The sequence below is a fragment of the Excalfactoria chinensis genome, chromosome 3 (genome assembly GCF_039878825.1).
Source record: "Excalfactoria chinensis isolate bCotChi1 chromosome 3, bCotChi1.hap2, whole genome shotgun sequence".
Classification (NCBI taxonomy): domain Eukaryota; kingdom Metazoa; phylum Chordata; class Aves; order Galliformes; family Phasianidae; genus Excalfactoria; species Excalfactoria chinensis.
In genome coordinates, this window is record NC_092827.1 from 31,147,021 (window position 1) to 31,170,915 (window position 23,895).

Genomic DNA, 23,895 nt, shown 5'->3' on the forward strand with positions numbered 1-23,895 from the left:
TTTACTGCTAATCTCCAGTACTGTGTCTTACGAGACTAGGATAGCAAGCTATAGGAACTTACAGCACTGCTGACTCTCCAGCTTGAGCTTTGAAAGAGAGCATCATAAGAACTCTAAACAGTTGTCCAGATTATGCTGAGGTACCTCATGTCTTTCACCATTAAAAAGTTTTCCTGTAACCTGTGGAACTACTGACTGAGGAATGTAGTAACACAATTAGTGAATACTAAATGTTTCTGTTTTTGGTATTAAATGATTTCTGCATTTTTAGAAGGTTTAATGCAATTATTTTTCTCTTTGGTCTTCTTAAGATGCATCCCTTCTAAGTATTTATTGTCAGTAGGCACCCACAAGAGAACAAGTCTATTAAATTAGCAAGACATTAAGGTTGGTTTTTAAATGAGGGATTCTTTCTTTGAAAAGAATACTGACCTGATACAAATTCACATGTCCTTTAGATTCTAATGACTTTATCAGTAATAACAGGAACATTTAGAAGCTGAACTTGGTCCTGTATCATTGATTCTGCATATATGTTGGAACAACTCTGAACAGGTCAATTTAACTCAATTGTCTAAGAGAGGCAATTATTCATGTGGTGAAGTGCTTATGGGACTCAAATCTAGATCCACAAATGCCTTATGTGTCTCTTACACTAACAGAGATCAGATAGAATCAGATAACTCTGCACACATACTCTCCATTGAGACAGAATCTGAGAATTTTAATGAATGCACCAATCAATTATCATTTTTAAGACCACTGGATAAAAATGAATTGGTCTTCCAAAATGCAAGGAACTGAAGAGATTTAAAGGCGGAGCTTGACTAACTAATTATAAGTGACATGTTACCTGCAATAGCAGGGGACTACACTTGATACATGAGAGTTCCAAGTGGCCCTTGCTGTAAGCCACACCAACTACTGCAGATCTCTAGGATAAAATCTGATCACAAAAACTAGGATAATGATGGTCTTTTCATCAGATTCTCATGCCAGCCTGTTGACACAGCACTTACACTGGGAAATGCAAGTTAATGCTCAGCAAGCAGAAACAAGATGGATGACATTCTCTCATATGGGAATAATAATTTCCACTGTAGGGGTAGGACTAACCTTAAAGGACAATGATCTTGGACATAACCTAACATAAATCAGAAGACGTTGAGACGCAGAACCCCAATATACTTCTCTCCTCTGTAAGCCATCACTACCAAAACCAGAAAACAAAAATACACAGTCACTTAATAGGTCAAAAACAGATCTCTCATTCCAAACAGTCTTTGTCTCCAAAAGAAATGTCAAAGATTATACAAAAATGCCAGGGTAGCCATCACTAACTTATTTCCATGCAGAAATATGCTTGTTTTTTGGTGGCAATTTATACCATGAGCAAATACTCTTGCAAACCTCCCTCCCCTGCTGTGTTGGCCAAAGCTGTTGGGACAGCTGTATAGTCCCCAGATAACACAGAAAAAGCAGAGGGCAAAAACAAGATGATGTGAACAAGAGGCTAGGAGACTTAATAATTTGCTGCTGAATATGAAATATTTCCGTAGATACCACAGCAAGTGGTGCTAATTTACAGGCCATTAAAATACACAAAATAAAACTACAAGCAACATCATGTGAATGAACACTGAGTGGACATGGTATTAAAATATCTGGAAAGGCACCCTGAAGCAGCATGTAGACAGATTTTATAGTCACTCATGCTTTATCCAAATACATTCAATAAACAATACAGAAGGAAGCTTTCTCGATTATATCATATTCTAATACTTGTGGAAGTTATTTTTATATCTGAGTCATTATGGAAGATAGGTAAATGATACTGTTTATCTTCCCAGATCTCCAAGAAAAGGCATTTGCTCTCTCCAAAGGTCTTTGCTATTTGTTCTAAACAGCGAAGAGTTTATGCCGTTCAGGAAATAAAAACCAGGGAAAAAATTAGAAAAAGAGAAAAAAAAAAACAAAAACCAACACTGAAATAATGCATATGCACATATTTAATCAAAGATGAGAAATCCACCTCAGAGTTGGATTTCTGAAGTTGAGTACAAATTCATCAACACCTCTGTGTAGCCTCTCTTTTCCTTCATCACTCTTACTTATGTACTTCATTTCAAGAAGGAATGCAAAAGCTCTTAAACAGAGAACTGTGTGTTGATCATAACCCACAACTCATATTTGCATTGTGACGGAACCAAAGGCTTCATAAAGAACAAAATTACAGTTAGTAATAGCTGCTTCCTTTCACAGTCAATTTACACTTCTCACAAACAAACTACTCCTCAGGTACCATCTTTTACAGCCTCTCTTTCCCATCTACATTTGCAGTGCTTTGATTAAAATTTGAAAATAATCTCCCTGGATCGTGCACCCTGCTTTTAATTTTTCAGCCAAGTGCTGCATGCAGCTTTTGTCTGTAATAGTAACAGATTGCCCAAGGACACACACAGTGAGTCATGGGAAGAGTCAGGATTTCCTGGCTCTTAATCCTGTCTCAGACGAGGTCTCTCACATTACTAGTTTCAAGGGGCCAGCAGGTGCAGGAAAGAGAGAGGAAGAGAAAGAAAGGGAAACTGAGATACTATTTTTAAGATAAGCAAAATTGAAAACCAGAAAAACAAATGATAACAACACAACCTCTTTTCCTACTCAGTTTCAGATGATGGATGTAACGGTAATCATAAAATCTGCTGAAGAGATTAAATCTGCTTTTTAAAAAAAGTAATGGATGAAATAGAGTAAAAATGCCAAGAGGCAGCAAAATAACATTAAAAAATGAGGCTTTTAAAAACAGAAATAAGATAAACTATTTGCTTAACAAGCAAGGAACCAGAGGGGAAAGGAATTTATGTGCAGTCAAGATGAGGGGATGCAGGAAGCTCATTCCTCTGAGGTAAGCGAGCAGTAGTAATAGCATGTAACCACCCCAGGATAGTGAAAAAATCTGGGGTGGTTGATGAGTAACCTGTCTCATGGCATTCTTGAGCACAATTCAAAACCATTCTGCAGGCTACAGTAGCCTGTTTAGCTGTGGAAGCCAGTTCCCTCAAGATCACCTACAATCAGCAAGAGATGAGGAACATTCAAGAGACAAATACAGATCATGCAGAGGCAATGCATCAGCAGCCTGCAAATAATGAATACCCGTCCTAATAATGCCACCTACTCCAAATGACTGTGCAACAGTTTACAAGACTGCTGCCAGGACTGAACAGGGGAGGTACCATCACGTCACATCCCAAATCCTCATGAATGCCTACAACACAAGACCCACAACGTCACAAAGGAATAGGAAAATCATTTTTCATCCCCACAAAAGTAGGTCACCCACCACATTCTGAAAAAGAACCTAAGCAAAAAAACAAATGGGTTTTGAGGCAAGTTGTACTTATATATCACAGCAAAGCACAGCTCACATGCAGACTCTGGCTAACTGGCTGAAATGAGAGCCATTTCAAAATAAAACGGACGTTTAAACAGTTGTGCTGGTAAAGACATAACTGAGATATACTTGTATGGAATACTTAGGGGTTGCTCATCTCAGTGGGTGGGATAATAAGATTATGCAAGATTGTGCATTGTATTACTATCTGCACTTACAGAAAAAGGTCCTGTAACTCATAAACATCTTAATCCACAATGAGAAGATCTAGAGCAACATCCAACAGGTACAGTCACAGCCATACATTGTGGGAATGCAGATGGTGTCTTTGGGTCCCCGTTCTCCTAATTAAATAAAAGTGTAACAGCAGCTACTGCAATAAACAGGAAACTAATTGAGCAGAGGATGAGAAGCAAATATTTTGAATTTTGGATGGTCCAGAGTAAAGTCAGGAGTTGGACTCAATGACCCTTGAGTGTTCCTTCCTTCCTATTCAGGATATTCTATGATTCTAAGTGAGCCAGGAGGTCTTCATATCAAGATTCTGAGAGAGGAACAAGCAGTAAGAGCAGCAGCCGCCTGAACATCACCAGGAGTGCTGCTGACAAAGGAAACACAGAAAAGGCTGAGGTACTGAACACCTTTGCCTCAGGTTTTACTAATAAGACTGGTTTTTAAGAATCACAAAGCCCTTGAGATCAGTGGGAAAGTCTGCAACGAGATGACTTTGCATTGGTGAAGGACGACCAGTTTGCACAACCCTTTAACAATGTGGACATAGATCTGCAGTAGAAAAAGCACCAGTAGCAGTCTGAGGGAGGAGATTCTTCCCCTCAACTCAACTCTGGTAATGTCACATCTAGAATGCAGCGTCTAATTTCAAGCTCCCCAGCACAGGAAAGGCCATAAGAATGATGAAAGGCCTGGAGCACCTCTCCCATGAGGGAAGGCCAAGGGAGCTGGGTCAGTTCAGCCCAGACAAGACATCTCAGGGGGAAACTCATCACCATCTTTAAATACCCTTGGGAGGAAATAAGAAGAGAGAGCTAAACGTTTATTTTTTTTCCCCCTCTCAACTGTTAAGGTGGCTGAACACAGTTACAGTTGCCAAGTAAGGTTGCAGATACTCCATCCTCACAATATCTGAAAGGTAACTTTTCTGGGGTACCTGGTCTAGCTAACCCTCCTTTAGCAGGCGCTTGGAGGAGATGATATCAAAAGATCACTTCCAACCTCAATGAATCTGTGCCTCATATATATTTCTGATGCATATATTTTCAAGCAAACAAACTCATGTAAAAGACTGGTCATTAAAGATGCTTCAAGACAAAGGTTTCCAATAGTTGTGAGACTCTCCAAAACAGATTTTTTTCCACTCCAGTCTAGGCTGGTTTTGTATGGACTTAGATTGACTGCTTCCTTTTATATATCAGCTTCTTCCCCTCACTTGAAATATACTTTAGTCAAACAGGCGGGGAATACTGAGCTAAATATTATCTTGTAGCTTTGGTTTACTACACCTTTCATATCCTCTTTTCTTTATATTACAACATAGTGTGTCCTTGAACTCACAGTTCCATGCAATCCATAATATTCTCTTCAAGCTTCCCCTCCTCCCCCCTTTTCTTCATTTTTTTTTTTCAGCAATTCTTTCCTGTTTCACATGAAAATAACAATTAGACTTTATTATTTTGAGACCTTTTCTTGTAGTGATAAAAATCTTATTATTCAAAACAAAGCTAACATTATTCCTTTAAGTCAGGTTTTCATGTTCTTTTTTTTTAATCTTCTTTTTGAAAACACTAATGACCTTCAAAGATAATCAGTTTTTCAGCTTCTTTCTATTCCTATTCTTATTTTTAATCCAATTTTACTATCAAGGACAAGTATATATGAACAATTTATTCAATAGTCATAGCTCCCTTGAGCTATCATTCTGGATTATTGAAGTGCAATTATTATAACACACTGATCTGCTCTAAGACTTTCAAAATACTGTTTAAAACTCCTTCCTTAGAGAAAGACCACTAAAAAAAAAAAAAGCTATTAAAACCTAATTTACCTTCATTATAAAAATAAATAAATTTAGCACTTGGTAATATTCAATGAATGAAAACCAGCATAAGAGAGCAGAAATGTAGACAGACAATAATTAAGAATATAGGTAGAAATAGGCAAGATCTACAGTTGAGGATCATAGCATGATCTCAATGAAATAACTGGAAGTTCTGGGAAACTTTATCCATTTCATAAGTTAAACACCAAGTAGTAGCAAAGACTGAAACCTCATATTTCTGCATGAAAAACTTCAGTTTTAATGAGTCTGCAGTGGTGGGGGCGAAACTGAAGAACAGTTTGCCTCAGAGATTCTTTTGGACTCCTGTAAAGTTATAAGGTTTTAGCACAAGATTATTTGAACAAATATTTTTATTCACTTTAGCCACATTTAACCTATTTGTACTCCAAACTTCGTACAAATCCTACTGTACTACATAAAGAAGTCTAGGTACATGCTGATCCCCCAAACTCTTATATTCCTCAGTAAGCTAAATTAAATGAGAACAGTTGTCTGAAAACATGAGGATTATTATTATTTTTTTTATAACACAGCTGGTCCTACCTACCTCCAGTTATTTTAAACAATTTCTTTTTCTGGAACTGACTTCTTAAAATAGGCTTCTAGTCCTTCAACTTCAGAAATAATTTTAAATACCTTTTTATCACATCACATCTATGTTACACACAGTTGCAGATACATGTTCACTGCATATTCAACGAAGTTCAAGTAAAGAAAAAAAATGCTTTGCACTTTCCCCTTTGCTTTCTTTCTGACTGATCTTCTCTTCCCAGTCATAAAATACAAACAAAGCTCATTTAAAAGACAGACAGATAGAAAGACAGGAGAGAAAAGCACAGACCTTGAACACCAGGAATGAAATTAAATTTGTTAACTGCTAGGAGCATGAAGCATTAATGAAATAGAACTGGGAAATTTTCCCTTTATGAGGAACATTTACTCAATGTTAATTAAATTCTTTTATTCAAAATCTATACTTACCCAAGCATAAAAATATTACATCATATCAATAACTTTAGAGTGTGAGAAAGTACTATACTATAAACATCTTTTTTTCCCCATCTAGTGGAGTGAAGACTTTTAATCATTTATATTGTTTGAAGTGCTGAAAGAAACATAAGGGGGGAAAAAAGCACCCAATATAACCTCTGCATGAAGAACCAGCAATCAGAGTTACTAATTCATCTAACAAATAGTTACCAAAGACTAGCTCCAAGTATTTCTTACAAAGTTCACATCCAAAAGTGTTAATGAGGAATTTTCAGAGAGCACACAATAATTATTTCTCTACAATATATTCAGCTGGCTGCTTCATTCATTTACAGCCCAGTTCTGCAACACTGAAGCCAAGTTTTGACATTAACCTCAACAGATTGAGGTTCTTGCTTAGAATGCTGAACTTCAGATGCATTCATGTAATATGAAACAAATTAATTAAAGCAAATTTGCAACTATTATGGGATCATCTCTTGTATTTTTAAGCTTACAAGATTAGAACCAGCCTCCTTTACCTTTAGATGGACACCCACAAGAGACACACAGTGTTCAAAATCATTACATATTTATTTCAATGAGCACTGTAGGTAATCTAAAGTTCACCATGAATTCAAACTAGGACGGCCAAGAACGGACTCAGAAATCACTTTTGCATGAACAGAGCAGAATATGAAACCAAGAACACGCCTTTACATTAAATCCTTCTCGCAACTTACGATTTCTTCAAAAATGATTACCTTTCTATACAAAATAAAATAAAGATTATGTAGTAATAAAATAAAGATTATGTAATAAGTAGTTTGGGGAACTACTTCAGAAAATTTAAGCTGACACTTGGTTGTTCTGTAAACCATCTGACTGTAGGTTGGGAAAGGAATATAAACAAGCAGCTAAATTTTCCACAAGTAGCATCTGCGCTTTATAGTGAAGTATCATCACTCTAACCAGTATTATATTGTTATAAAAAAGCTGCTCTTGAATTTTGCATTGTTCTGCGTTAGGAATGTATGCTCTAGCTTGACAGGAAAGGTTTACATAAAATGGTTATGTTTCAGAAGGGTTTTCTTCAGCATCCAAGCTATACTTAAGTATCTCTTATCCCCAAATACCAAATGGCCATTTCATTTCAAATCTTGTCAAATTGTGGCTTCACCAATATCTTGGCTCCTCCTCAAATAGTTCAGTGCAGCAGCACATTGCTATAACATTTCCAGTCCTCCAATAGCAATATTACTAGGAGAGTGGTTAGGTCCTGGAACAGGCTGCCCAGGGAGGTTGTGGATGCTCCGTCCTTGGAGGTGTTCAAGACCAGGTTGGACGGGGCTCTGGGCAACCTGATCTAGTAAAGGCGTATGTTTGGTGGCCCTGCTAGGCAGGGGGGTTGGAACTACATGATCCTTGAGGTCCCTTCCAACCCGGGTCATTCTGTGATTCTGTGATTCTGTGAATAGCATCAGCACTTGAGCAGAGAAATTTATGCAAAATTCTTATTCACTTACACAGATAAATTGCAACTCTTGAGGGTTAGCTGTATGGGGTGTCAGATGGATTTTATTTGCTGTTGAATTTCTTCTTAAAATTCCACATTAAACTCTTTAAAATGAAAAACTTACTACATTGTTCACTGTTGTTGCCAATATTACGCCTGGGTTTTAGAAAGAACACTACGTGAGAGGGAAAAAATGGGTAGAAAATAAGAGTAGAAAATAAGAGCAGAGGAGGAAAGCAAAAACTTACAGAAAAGAACACATTAAATTCTACAGGCAGTATTTAGTTACACACTAGATATCACCTTAAAATAGAAAAAAGTAGTCACTAATGGAATATATCCCCAAGATAACCACACACAATAGACACCTGATTAATTAAACTAGTCGCTAGCTACTGCTCTATAAAAATATAGCTAAAAATGTATCTTCCTCCTACAGAAGCACAGAATGTAACCTGAATTCAGAATGCTTCTGTGTGTTCAGCAGAAAGCTGATTCTACACTGTTCCAAAGAAAAATAGAAAGCCAGGCTGTTCACCTCCCAGCTTATTTTTCTACCTTATCTAGATAGATGCAAATACAATTAGACAATCCTAAGTACTAAAAGTTAAGTTTCTAACCAATACAAGGGCATAAGTGAATTACAGGGTTGTCTCCTCATAAGTGCTATACAAACAGTACCTAATCAAATGACTAAGTGACATGGAAATACCACTGTAGACAGCCTAAGTGGTCAACAAAGAGGAAAACAAAGCAGTGCTAGAAATTAATGAGATCTTAAAAGTGTGGCAGATGATGAATACACTTTGTAAGAAAACATCACAAAGAGTAAGCAGCAGGCTCTTTGGTAAGTTAGAACAGATATCTGTTAGGTAATCACACCCCATTACAGAATGATCACTATCTTTTTTGATACAGTACAACATCTAAATAGGAACAAAAAATGTGTCAAAGACTGGAGCACCAAGAGCAGGAGAAATTCTGTCTAAAACGGAACAACACAGGCAACTATTTACTGATAAAAAGAAAGAACTAGAGTTGGTGGCAGTAATTACAGAAAGTGAGAACATCTGAACCATACAATGTCCAGCCTTTTTCAAGCACGCATTTCGGAATGTCAGGCATTCTGGAAAAACTTGCAAGCGGACTGAGCAGCCAAACTAGTCAGTGAGATTAAAACAACATTTTCATTAGTACAAGCTTGCAGAAAAGACTCTTTTTCATGTAGCCAGTGTGCTTAATACTCACTTTTCTTTCTATTTTCCTGATAAATTCAAGCTCACGAAAAGCAACAGAAAGAATACAGTTCCCTGACCTGCTTAGTTAACTCATAATGCCAAAGCTCATAAAAATAATGAAGACTGGCAACTGCTGTGTTAAAATAGTCTCTTTCTCTACAGAATATATTTTTATGATTTATGTTAACGACGTGGAAAATATTTTTATATTTATTTTCCTTAAGGCAGAATCGCTTCCTATTTCACTTGTCAAGCTGCTGGAAGACAGGTAAGGAAACATTAAGCAGAATGCCTGGCACAAGTCCAACCACCGATCACATTCTGCCCACCCAACGCTCCCTGTGATCGCACTTGGCTATTGCCTCTTCAGATTACTGCAAGTGTTCCTACATACTCCTAAATGGTTGCCAGGTTACACCTCAAGGCAATAACAGCTTGCTGTCAAAGGCTAACTTGATTTCAGTAGGCTGTGTTAATACCTACATCTCCTTTTGCCCTTCTCTTTCTTCTTCCTGTAGAGTATTCCAAATCTTATTTTAGGAGCACTAGGAAAAGCTACTCATACGTAAGACAATTTCCTGTAATTGAAAAGTAGTGGAGCTATAGTACAAACAAATGTTTGCAGAACTGGTTTTCTTACCGATCAAACCAGCAAGAAACTTAAAAGAAGATGAAAGTAATCCTACCCTTTTTGTGGTCTGTCAGAATTTTGCTGGTTTATGTCAATGGGAACTGCTTATCTCTTCCATTTTCCTTCATGTTTCTTCCCGTCTCTGGACAGACAGCAATTTGATACCTTATATATATCTCCCATACCTATGTTTCTTCCCATTCTAGCTTTCCTAAAATCTAAACCTAAAGTTTTCTCCCCTAACAAGCAAGTGCTTTCAAGCACTACCATCTGTCACCAGCCATCAACCACAGACCAAAGACCTATGATTTAAGCACAGATTCAGAGCCCAGCGCTCTCTTTACAACAGAATGATGGGCTTCTATTCCTGAGAAGGCAAACCGTATGTTTCTCACTGGAAGCATTACTGACTTCACCAAAAGATCCATTCCAGACTCATTTTCAACTGACAATAAAAAAAAAAAAAAAAAAAAAAAGAAGAGCTTAACAATCCTCTTTCCTTCCATCCACCATGTACTTTATCACAGTCAAGTCACTGATTCAGTTATTAGGCTCTGGCTTTGCAGACGTCTGTATATTTGTCCATTTGTCTCCTTGAAGACATCATTACCATTTCCCGCTCTTTAACGCGTAACCCTCTTGCTCTGAGTGCCTTGGCAAGATGCCCTGCCTGCTAACATAATACATAAATACATAAAAAGGATTCAGTGACATACTCTTTCAGAATCCCTCAAAATTTTGTTATCTGTGATAATATACCTATTACAGCCTACAGCTGCAATCTCAGTACCTTTGATTCCATCTGTTTTTAAAGCACTCGTAGGTCTACTAAGAAACATCCTTATAAATACATCTCTCTCCTGCAGATTTTCACAAACTTCTTAAGTAGCTTCGAAACTTTCATCTAGACTCAAAAGGAAATGAACAACAGTGTGTGTCATAGTTTTCCATGACAATATCCATTCAAAGCACAACAACATGAAAACTTACAGAAAAATTTCCATTACAAAATCACTGCTGTCCAGTGACTCAGTATGATTTCCACAGTAACAGTTGACTGCCTGTCTCTATGCAGCTGATAAGTCTATTTCTGCACCTTGTTGGCTAGGAGATTGGAACTTAAGTCAATTTATTAATAATGAATTGGACACAGCTAAGACTAACTCAGGTAAATTGAAGTTTTGGAGGGAAGCAACCCAAAAGGAAGAGATTACCTATAAACTATGCCAAACACATCCAGCAACATTCGGCCTTACAAGGGGCCATGAATTATGAGCTTGCTTCTGAATCAGGAAGATGACATTCTCAGTTAAGACACAGAAATGGGTACGCTAAAATACATCAGACATCCCATATGAAGGCTCTTTATGTACATATTTAGGTGCATAAACACGGGTATTTGACAGGTCTCTTTTCATAACGCATTCATGATAAACACTCTTTGGGAGTGTTGTGTGTTCATAAAGAACATAAACTCTCACTCTGTGTCTAATAGCATGCTAGAGACAAGTACTGGATAATTAGGACATCAGAGAACAGCTACACTTTTAGATTTCAAAATGATTTGGGAAAATCAGACCTTTCACAACAGAAGCAAACAGGAAATTAAATGAGTGGTATCAATCAGGCCTTTTCAATCCAAATTAGTTTTCTCTTCATCCTTTTCAAGCAGTTGGTATCATGGGCTGTACCATGCTATCTAAATTGGATTCCTGTAATCAATTTTGCATTCCGGTCTAAACAACTAATAACATACTTGAACACTAAGAAAACATCAATGAAATGTCTTATCAAATGCTGACATTATACTCCATCCCCTAGGTCTGTCATCTCAGTATAGAAGCATTTGACTTGGAAGGGACATTCAAATCTAGTCCAACTCCCCTGCAGTGAACAGGGACTCATAAGCTAGATCAGGTTGCTTAGAGCCCCATGCAGCCTGACACTGAACATGTCCAGGAACAGGGCATCTACTGCACCTCTGGGTAGCCGTTCCAGTGCTTCTCTATTCTTATTGTAAAAAACATTTTCCTTATATCCAGTCTAAAATCTTCCCTCATTTAATGTGAAACCATTCTTCCTTGTCCTATCTCTACAGGCCCTGCTAAATAGCCTGTCCTTTTTTATAGCCCCATTTCAAATATTGAAAGACTGCTCTCAGGCCTCCCTAGTACATTTCCCAGGCTGAACAGCCCCAGCCTGTCCTCATAGGGATGGAACACCTCTCCTTGGATCATTTTTGTGGCCCTCCTCTGGTTGCACTCCAATAGGTCCATGTCTCTCCTGTAATAAGGACTCCACATCTGGATGCTATACCCTGCCTGAGGTCCCATCAGTACAGAATAGAAGGGCAAGATCACCTCCCTTGACCTGCTGACCACACTTCTTTAGATGCAGTACAGGCTTTCTCAGCTGCAAGGACACATTACTAACTCACGTCCAGCTTCCCATCCATCTACCAGTATCCCCAAGTCTTTTTTGAATGGGCTCTGCTCAATCCTTTCATCCTCTGGCTTCTATTGACAGCAGGGGTTGCCTCAAACCAGGTACAAGACCTTGCACTTGAAAACGTGTGCAAGTGAGTGCTCAGCTTTTAAAGAGGTCCACGCAGGTTTGTGTTCTTGGAGTCTAGACTGGGAGAAATGACTGAAAAATGAGTTGATTTCTCAGATTTCCCCTTTCAAGCAAAACAGAACTGTATTACCAGGAAAGGCAATTGCCTGTATACCACACATACACTGCTTCTCACTGAAGGCTCATGTTTTTGTAATTAAACTCAGTTTTTCTCTGTACAACATTTCCAGATTCATCCTCTGATTTCTTTTGTACTGGTGAACTCAACTGCGAGAGACAGATGACAAATGTTAAATCTCAGTTTAGTCCCAACTATCCATCACCAAGTACTGACATGATCACAAAATTCTGTACTTCCACCAGTAAACTCAGTGTTTTAGTTATGGTTTAGATGTAACTGAATTCTTTGACTTCAGGCTAATTGAAATGAGCAACTCCCTTCCATTAAATGCAGTGTAGCCATACCAGATCTTAGGTAAGCAGGATAATACCTTTACACCAGCACCTCTGCAGCAGCACCAGAAATCATAAAACCAAAGTGCAGAAATGACTGCCCGTCCTGCAGATTAGTCACATCAGGGACATACAGGGGAGATACAAGACATTGCTCAACATGCTCCTATGTATGGAGAACACCTGTATTGAACACTTCTCAGGTAAGAGACACTGAGTTAATGAAGTTTAAGAAGAATCAATAGTAGGAAATATTTTTGGTTATGGTTCAACAAAGACTTCAAACTGGTACATAATTACAATACAAGCACACACACACACACAAAAAGTCATCTTGAGGTCCCAAGCTTGTCAAACAAACAAACAAAATACTCAGTATTAAAGAAATACCATAGACCTCTCTAGAGATACTTATTAAAAGGTAGCTTATGGCAAACACTGAATAGCCTGGGTAGCATGATAAAACTCACTTTAATAAAACACAATTAATTAGCAGATGAGAAAAACAAGACAATCTCTTGACTGAATCTAGACATTTCTATCATTCTGTAATGTAATATTTAAATTTGGCTTTGAAATACTCATTCTTTTACTACTGCTTGTCAGCATTTCCTCAAAATCACTGTCACTTTTTCTAATTATTTTGCAGTCTCCAAACAGACTTATTATGACATTTAGCACACGCAAGCAAGCAAAACATAATACACAGACATTATAACTTCATACATTTTCAAGTCAATTAAATATTTGTATGCTTATTTAGAAAGAAAACATCTGCCTTTCAAGTACTTTAAGGTTTGAGTACTTGTTTCCTATTTACAGAAAAATTGTTTAAAATTGATCTTTATTAAATTCCCACATAATAATCGGAATAAAACATTTATTTGCAGATGTAATGCAAAATGAAATCCAAACATTTAGGAGAAAGCATGTGGCTTTTTTCCAGTCCTTTCCATAGAAAATAGTTTCTAAAGAAACTATAAAAGCATTCAAAACAAAACTAAACCATCCTATGTCATTCTGGCAACCAAGCAGAATTGGTCCAAATTGGAAAAAAGATATCAGTAAGAACTTTTATCCAAATCTGCATACATTTAAAAAGCACATTAACGTAGGGGAAATAGCACCAAAAGAGGTTTACTCTCTAGAGTATGGTAGAGTCTGGTAAATGGGGAGAGGGAACAGAATAAGCCCTTCATGATCCAAGATGAGATAGTTTTGGATCTGCTCTGAAAGCTGGATGTTTACAAGTCCATTGGGCTAGATGGATTGCACCCTAGAGTGCTGAGGGTGTTGGCAGATGTGGTTGCCAAACCATTCTCCATCGTTTTTTGGCAGTCTTGGCTGACTGGGGATGTCCCGGTGGATTGGAGGCTGGCGAATGTGATGCCCATCTTCAAAAAGGGCTGGAAAGATGATCCTGGTAGCTACAGACCCATCAGACTCACCTCTGTGTCCAGGAAGGTTATGGAACTAATAATCTCAGGAACCATCATGGACCAATTAAAGGTCAGCCAGGGGATCAGGACTAGTCAGCATGGGTTTATGAATGGTAGATCCTGTCTGACAAACCTGATTTCTTTCTATGATGAGGTGACCCACTTAGTGGATGAGGGTAAGGCTGTCGATGTGGTCTACCTGGACCTTCAGTAAGGCCTTTGACACTGTCCCCCATAACATTCTCATGGAGAAGCTGGCTGCCCATGGTCTGGAGGGGCGTACGCTCCGCTGGGTGAAACACTGGCTGGATGGCTGGGCCCAAAGAGTTCTGGTCAATGGAGCGGAATCCAGTTGGTGGCTGGTCATGAGTGGCATCCTCCAGGGCTCACTGCTAGGTCCGCTCCTGTTTAACATCCTCATTGATGATTTGGATGAGGGGACTGAGTGCACCTTCAGTAGGTTTGCAGATGACACCATGTTGGGAGGGAGTGTTGATCTGCCAGAGGAAAGAAGGGCACTACAGAGGGACCTGGATAGACTTGATCGATGGGCCAAGGTTAACTGCACGAGTTTCAATAGGGCCAAGTGTCGGGTCCTGCATTTTGGTCACAACAAACCCAGGCAACCCTACAGGCTTGGGGAAGTGTGGCTGGAAAGCTCCCAGATGGAAAGGGACCTTGGTGTGCTGATGGACAGTCGGCTGAATATGAGCCAGCAGTGTGCCCAGGTGGCCAAGAAGGCCAATGGCATCCTGGCTTGTATCAGAAATGGTGTGGTGAGCAGGACTAGGGAAATCATCCTGCCCCTGTACTCGGCATTGGTGAGGCCTCACCTCGACCACTGTGTTCAGTTTTGGGCACCTCGGAACAAAAAGGACATGGAGGTACTGAAGCCAGAGAAAGGCAACGAGGCTTGTGAAGGGCTTGGAAAAATCAGTCCTGTGAGGAGAGGCTGAGGGAGCTGGGGCTGTTTAGTCTGGAGAAAAGGAGGTTGAGGGGAGACTTATTACTCTCTTCTAGTGTCTGAAATGTGCTTACAGTGAGAGCAGGGCAAGTCTCTTCTTACTGGTGACAGGACGAGGGGAAATGGCCTCAAGTTGCACCAGGTAAGTTTAGGTTGGACGTTAGGAAACACTTCTTTACAGAAAGGGCAGTTAAACACTGGAATATGCTCCCCAGTGAGGTGGTTGAGTACACCGACCCTGGATGTGTTTAAGAGCCATTTGGATGTGGTGCTCAGAGATATGATTTAGCAGAGGGTTGTTAGAGTTAAGGTACTATGGTTAGGCTGCGATTGGACTTGACAATCTTTGAGGTCTTTTCCAACCTGAGTTGGAATAGAATGGAATCTATGATTCTATGATTCTTCTACATTTTGCAAAGGGAAACAAAAATGTCTCCATTTCATTTTTCTATACAGTGTTCGCTCAAAAATTTCAGAGATGTAAGCAGTCACTGAGGGTCAGAAAAATGAAGATACACCTGTCTGCAGAAACCCTATGGGATTTGGGATCCTAGCCATTGTGTGCAGAACTCTACAGAACATACATCTCCAAATCTGTAAGTCATCTTGCGGGAGATGAGTAAGCAAGTCATACAGAGCCTAATTTAAAAAATGTTTGAAAAGAAAATATTTCAGTGCACAAATGGATTCATTCCTCATTTCTGGGTCAGGTGAATTTCCTTCTGTCTTGATATTGTCATCTTTTATATCACTGCTTCCCAAATCATTTTGAGCCAGAGTATCTCCCTATTCCTTCTTTGCTACTGCTTGACAGTACTCCAGAGGAGTAGAGTCCAACTTAAAAGAATCTGTGACATCTTCAGCTCCAGATACTCCAAAGGCAACAAAAAGGAGGAGTTGAGCAGATTTTCCTGAATTGAAGTGGCAGTTGGTTTCAAAAAGGATTGTCAGAAAGCACAGGTGCATCTGCAACTATTCTCTGCTCCCAAAACATCCTAACTTATTTTGCCCTAAACAAGTTTGAAAGTGTTTTTTTTTTTTTCAAGCTTACAGATATATCTATGTCTCAACACCTAGAAAATACCGAATGTCAGCCATTAGTTCAGACCATATGTATACCTCAGAGACAGTAGCAATTTGGTATTTTGCCTTCCATGAGTTTTTTATTATTAAACTACAGCTGTTGTTTTTTTTTTGTTTGTTTGTTTGTTTTTCTAAATTAATATTTATAGTTTCTGAGCAACTTTTTATTTTATATCTCTACCACTGAGTATTTCAGAATGTTTTCCACACTGAATTATTTCAAATGACAGCACTCAACAGTTTGCTCTACGGAAGCTTTTACTTCTTTTTTTGGAAGCAAAACAATTGCAAATGAACTTTTCCTACAGACACCCCTAAGAATGCTTAATGCAACAACAGAACAAATACTTCTTTATTCTCTTTTTCAATATTGGCTCTACCTACTTCTCTTAACTCAAGCAGACAGTGTGCTGAGAACTCAGAGTGACACTGCGTGCAGCACTGAAGAATATCAACAACTGTTTCAAACTAATTTTAAACAGCTTTGCCATCGTTAAAGCCCGACCTTCTTTCAATTTCATGCAACTGTAACAATAAAAATAACACTGATCTATTCAACTCCGAGAACTCTTTCTGCAGTCTACAGCCTTATGAATGTAGCCTCGGTGTGGGAAGTGAAGTGCCTGATTTCCCACAATAACACCAGCGCGAGAGAGAGAGAGAGAGAATGTGCTGAGCAGCCCCATGTATCATCATAAGAATTCAATATCCAAGACACTTTCTGCTCGCTGTGCTTGAATTCAGAGGAAGATAAGGTTAGCAAAACAGAGCAGAGATTACATGTCACTTTAAAGCATTTCTCTGCGTTAACTGCTTTTTGCTGTAAACTTTAAAGCACCAACACATCTTACCAGACTACACTGAGAAGCAGCAGCTGAGCAGTTCAGTGATAAAGCACATGATAACTCAAGTGGGTGCTAGCTACAAGTGTCTGTGAGTATTCTGTATAATACATAAACTCAAGTCCAACGATTCCTAAAGCCAAGAGATGTCACCTCAGGTGGGTGGAGAAAGAGATCAAGAGGTGAACGTGGTAACACAGCTTTCTGTACAGTGTAAAGGATATGAAGAAAGGCAAAACAACATTCAGAGCAAAAGCAAGCTAAGAAAATTTTGAATCATTTCGAGTAGCCAGTTCCTCATTCACTTCTTACTGCTTTCTGCTTAGCTAAGTGAACAAATAGGATAAATATCAGATAATCTCAGCTTATCTTAATTCCTAGTTCTAGGCACCCTAGTCAGGCTTTAAGTCAGGATGGTGCCTGAAGCTGCAAGTCAGGATGGCAAATTCAAGTTCTCTTAGAAAACTGAGGGGCAGTCATTGATCAACAAGAACTTGTCTACCACTTTGGTTCTTCAAGAGTTTCCAGGCTCAAGCTTGCTAAGATTTGACTTTCTACAGTCTACCAGAAAACATTACCATAACCAAACAGGCAAAACGAGATATGAGACAAAGGCCTTTTAGGACCTAGAATCAACAGCCTGTTGTAGCTGAAACAGGCAGCTTAAAAGCTGGCTACAGTGACTGCCCTACCCCTTTAAAATCAGGCAACTGTGAACAGCCTGCTGCTGCTTCTTTCTTACAGGCTGCTCCAGTTATGTAAATCACAGTGAAAAGTCTTCACAGGATCAAAATGGAATGAAAAGGGTTTTCAAATATTATGTTACTAAGCAGTAGCACAGTGTTTGAAAATAAAATGTAATTTATGTCTCAGAACAGATATGGAGTCTGTTAAGTTTGTCCTGGAAAGCATTTCTGGAGCACAAAGCAGAACAGAGTTTATTACAGAAATCATTAGCAGCTAAACACATTTACTTCATGTGGGTTTTACTACTTAAACAACACCTGCTGCATATGTACACTAACTAAAGATTTTGGCTTGTCAAAACTGCAACACTGAAATACTACCAAGAGATGGAGTAAATACAGTCTCAAACAACACATGGGTATGAATAAGATAATTTTTGCCTAGTCAGCTATAAGCAGTTGGTAGTACATTCAGCTATGTATTATTAGCTTTACTAATGGGATCTCAGGAGTTAAGCTGTAACTTTCAAATCACAACAAAGACAGCTGCCTGTTAGATTCATTTTAAAATATTGCATCAGAACATGCCTGAGTGGAAACTAGTGATCTGTTCAGCTCAATAGCAAGTGTCTAAGAGTGGGAACGTTTAGGAAAGCAAAAAGCTCAGGCACATCCCTGGGCTACTTCTCTGCAAATGCCCTTAGCATCAAAATCCAATGCTCAGTAGCCTAGAACCCAGCCTCCAGGAAACTGCCACATGTGGGTAAGAAGCAACTCAGTGACTTTCAGTTCAAATACAAGTATTATTTTAATGCAGAATATACACATACAAGAGACAAGTATCACACACACACACAAAAGCTGAGTTCATATGTTGCATAAAGATGAATTTAGATGCCTCTGTTTTAAGACTTGAGCATGTCCAGAAACATACTTAGATCATACAAACCACAATTTAACATGCCTGCAGCAATGTATTTTTGAAGAAAATTTGTGACTGTGAACTTCAGCAGAAACAGAAAATAGAATGAAATTCTGAATGCTTCACTGCTAATTTTATATGCTGGCTTGCATATCTAGTCCCATTACTCAGATTGGTTTCCACCACTGTAAATCTTCATTTTTAGCTGAGGACTTTACAAACACTTTATTTTTGAAGATAAGAAGATTTTAAATAGTGGTGAACTTCAAGAGAGTTGAATAATTCAAGCCATTCCAGTTCAACTTTGCAAATTTATGTTATTTCTTTAAACATTGAATTTAAACAGTGACTCAGTGCTTAATAAAACTGTCATATGGCTTTGTAATTTTTGCTGTTGGTATTCCACATCATGACATCATGCAAAACATGGAAGAACTACATGTCCCAGAGGACCTCACAGTCAGAGAGGGAAATGCGTTATGGAAGTGACACTGACTCTCTCTCCCACTGCCTGGCAGTGGGTGTGGGTGTGCTTCCAGGCCATGTGCTTTCAATTTCAAAGCAGCCTTCTCAGTATACAGAAAACCTCTCTCTCTTATTTTACTTGATTTATTAGCCTCAATTTCAATTAGATTGTATTATACTGTGTTACCTTGCATTCCAATATCATAGTTAGTAAAACAAGTTTCCCTCCTCAGATCATTGGCACTGCTCTATTTGTTTCCTTGAGCCTATATCCCTGCCTCTTTCCCTTTCCCCTTCCCATTTTTGGGTGTCTAAGAGTGGGAACATTTAGACACTTTGCCTACTGCCCCCCCATCATGATTATAGACTGATCTAGATAACTCCGTGACAAAAACAATGGTACAAATAATGACCCGGGTAATTATAGGCCAGTCAGCCTCACCTCTGTCCCAGGGAAGGTGATGGAACAGCTTGTGCTGGATGCCATCTCCAGACAACTGGGAGAAAAGGAGGTTATCAGGAGTACTCAGCATGGGTTCACCAAGGGGAGGTCGTGCTCGACCAACCTGGTGGCCTTTTATGAAGATGTCACTAGCTGGGTGGACGGGGGGAGAGCGGTAGATGTAGTCTACCTTGATTTCAGTAAGGCTTTTGATACGGTCCCCCATGACATCCTTATAACAAAGCTGAGGAAGTATGGGATAGATGAGTGGACGGTGAAGTGGATCGAGAATTGGCTGACTGGCAGAGTGCAGAGGGTTGTCATTGGCGGTGCGGTGTCTGGCTGGAGGCCTGTGACTAGTGGTGTCCCCCAGGGGTCTGTGCTGGGTCCAGTTTTGTTCAACATCTTCATCAACGACCTTGATGAGGGGATAGTGGCCACCCTCAGCAAGTTTGCTGATGACACGAAGCTGGGAGGATTGGCTGACACGCCTGAAGGCTGTGCAGCCATTCAGAGAGACCTGGACAGACTGGAGAGCTGGGCAGTAAGAAACCGGATGAGGTTTAACATAAGCAAGTGTAGAGTCTTGCATCTCGGTAGAAATAATTGCATACACCAGTACAGGTTGGGGGAAGACCTGCTGGAGAGGAGCTCTGCTGAGAGGGACCTGGGCGTCCTGGTGGACGACAGGTTGGCCATGAGCCAGCAGTGTGCCCTTGTAGCCAAAAAGGCCAATGGCATTCTGGGGTGCATTAAAAAGAGCGTAGCCAGCAGGTCAAGGGAGGTGATCCTCCCCCTCTACTCTGCCCTGGTGAGGCCTCATCTGGAATACTGTGTCCAGTTCTGGGCTCCCCAGTACAAAAAAGACAGGGATCTCTTGGAAAGAGTCCAGCGGAGGGCCACAAAGATGGTGAAGGGCCTGGACCATCTCCCCTACGAGGAGAGACTTAGGGAACTGGGTCTGTTTAGCCTTGAGAAAAGAAGGCTGAGAGGGGACTTGATCCAGGTTTATAAATACCTGAGGTGTGGGAGCTATAGTGGCGAGGCTGGTCTCTTTTCAGTAGTGCGTGGGGACAGGACTAGGGGCAATGGGCTGAAACTCCAGCATAGGAAGTTCCGCACGAATGTGCGCAAGAACTTCTTTACAGTGAGGGTGACGGAGCACTGGAACAGGCTGCCCAGGGAGGTGGTGGAGTCTCCTTCTCTGGAGATATTCAAGACTCGCCTGGACGCCTACCTGTGCGACGTGGTGTAGGGAGCCTGCTTTGGCAGGGGGGTTGGACTCGATGATCTCTAGAGGTCCCTTCCAACCCCTATAATTCTGTGATTCTGTGATTCTGTACTGCTTGCTCTGGTCTATACATAATAATAATAAAAAAAATAATGAAAGAAACAGAGGATGAAAAGAAATTCTCTACTGTTATATTTTACGTAATGAAAAGTTACTCAACTCCAGAAGACAAACCATTAGTCTGAAAGCATTTTTGTCCCCCATGGACAAAAAATCTTCCTAAAAATAACATCATTATAGTGAAACAGCAGCTGTTCCTTACCTGAAAAGAGTTCATGCGCTGAAGTGAAGGGGGTAGAGAAGCAGTACTCAAACTCAGTATCAGAAGTAATTCCAAACATGTTTCTGATGGAAATTTTAAAGGATGAACTCCAAAATCATTTTCCCAGGCATCAGCAAGGCTAAAAAGTCAAAAAATAAAATGAAATAATTTATATATCTAATAAAAAAATTAAACACGTACCAGAGAATATGCCAGTGAGCTGTGATGAAAGATTCTCCTCACTTGTCACTCCTATCCTTACAGTTAAAGATAACTTTTAACAGAAATATAAGATGCATTTAAAGCACTTTATGCCTACTGTCAATTTTACAAAGAGATTTCACATTTCTGAATCCAAGTTTGAGTACTTCTGAACCAATTCTCAACTACCATTTCCAAGCATATGTTTTTACACATAGAGCATTCTACCTAAAACATAATGCCTCCATTTTCTGTTTCTATTAAAATAAGTCCTTTCACTTCTGAAACCACCAGAAGCCAGATGATTTCTAAGACTGATGTTATGATGCTCTCACTGGAATTCTACCAACAGTCCACAACTCTTTTGCTTACTAACCATGAACGACAAACGTAGTATGTCTTCCTCAACCCAAAGCTAGAGCATGCAGGTCAGTTTGACACGGGAATTCTAAACCACAGAGATGGAGAAGGCAGTTTGGATGGCACTGCACCACTCAAGGTCTTCTCAAATGGCTAAGATCAAAAAGGAACAGAGGCCAAAACCTTCTGCACAGCCAGTCTTCATAAATTATTTCAGACACTTTCACTGTGTCAGACAAGTCTGCAAAAGCCTGTTTCAAGCTACCACAAATGCTATTTGCTGGGGCAAGAAAGCAAACTGTTCAGAAGACACCCTGGAGTCTTTAAAAGGTGTGAGCACCTAAGTCCCCAAATACACTGTCAGTATTAAAAGGATTCTGTAAAAATAACGAGTGAATGGCCAAGCCCAAGAGAGGTAACCCTGACTGGTCCAGAAATTCTGCCAATGTTGCAGGGGAGAACATCTTGCTCTACATAATGGGCACTGAGCTGCCAAAAAACAAGGACTGAGTTTTTCCAAACATAATTAGAAATTTACCTTGGTAATCCCTACTGTGTCCTTGTTCTACACTTTTTACAATCTTGTCTTGTGATACAGGCAAATTTAGGTAAATCTAGCAAGTCTAAACAAAGCAGCGTGCAGGCACCCTCAAACACAGTTAAGAGCGTTTGGAGAGTGGAGGTAACGTTATGATAAGGTATGAGAGGTGTTTCCACAAATCAACACCCTTTCTGCAAATAAACTTTTCAGAACTCCAGGCCATATTGAAAACATTACAACCTAATTCACTACCCTGATTCTACTTTTATTTTTTGACTTTAGAATTTTTTTGGAGCTGCCTCCTCATTCATAGAGCACTGATACTGCATTAGGGCATTTTGAGTCTGTTGACTTATCTGAGGGAAGGATTGTTGCTATAAAGACATCCAGCCCAATTAGATTGTAATTTTTGTTTATTAATAGCTCAATTGTGACCGTTTCCTGAAATGACTGCAATGTGTTCCCTTATTACAAACAAACCACACGTGTCCTAACACTCACAGCTCCAGGAACACCCATGTTATGGAAGAGTCTTTATGACTTGTCCTTTAGCAGCATCTAACACAAGAGTTTGCGGTAAGTTTGTGCTTTGTTAGGCCAGGTCTCTTTGTTATTCTTTACCCATATAATTCATGGGACTATTTTTCTACAGTCTCCACTGCAGAGGACAGAGAAAAATATCTAAAACCAAAACAAATCCTGATTTTTAATCTTAGCTGCAGAGAACCCTTCTGGATAAAGAGGATTGTCTCTCTTCCAGTACAGGAGAAACTATTTGCTTTCTATTTACTGAATGAGCCACACTGGTTAACTCTGCTTCTCAGAAGACTGAGAAGCCATGGAGGACAGCTTTGACCAAACCAACCCCAAATGTCAACAATGTGAGTTCGCCAAAAGTTCCTCAGCCATGGATCCAAAATCATGTTTTCCTCTCCTAATTTTAGAAACAGAGTAATAGAGTTTGACATTAAGATAGCCCTCCCCAAAACTCTCTCTGACAATATGCCCAAAGGACAAAGATGAGGACAGCACCAGAAGGATTCAGATGGGCTCATGATAACTATGGATACAGGTTTGACTGAGTATGTGCATGCTTTCTTTCCTTCTTTCCTTCCATCCCTACTCAGCTGTGAGTTCTTGCTTCTAAGCTTCTCATGAGAGAATGCAGACTGGGCCAAACACACACCTTTGGGAGGAATTTTTCTTCCACTGCACGTTAAATCCACCTGTATAAGTTACCATCATTCAGTTTTGCCTGACAGTGATCTCACAGACACAAAAATCCCTGTCCTTGTACATTGAAGGGGGGTTCGACTAGATGTTCTTTAAAGGTCTGTTCCAACTCAAATGATTCTATGGAAAAGGATTGGTGACAATGACATTGCCCCATAAGGGCAAGAATCGGAGTTCTTCCCAGTGTTAATTCAAACTTGAGATGCTGCCCTTACAGATTAAAGTAACATCTCAAACTCATATTTCAACTACAAGACACGCATTAATCTAGTCCATGAAAAGGCAATAAACAAGCATAATATTAGAGCATGT

At 39.6% G+C, this 23,895-nt stretch overlaps 1 protein-coding gene across 2 annotated transcripts in view; it reads right to left on the minus strand.

The window, feature by feature from the left end:
• UBE3D (ubiquitin protein ligase E3D) overlaps positions 1–23,895 on the minus strand; it is an 80,289-nt gene that overhangs the window by 13,970 nt on the left and 42,424 nt on the right. For both annotated transcript variants that reach the window (XM_072330854.1, XM_072330853.1), the window contains one exon: positions 21,249–21,387. In XM_072330854.1, the coding sequence (XP_072186955.1) occupies positions 21,249–21,387 (139 nt within the window). The remainder of the gene's footprint in view (positions 1–21,248; positions 21,388–23,895) is intronic.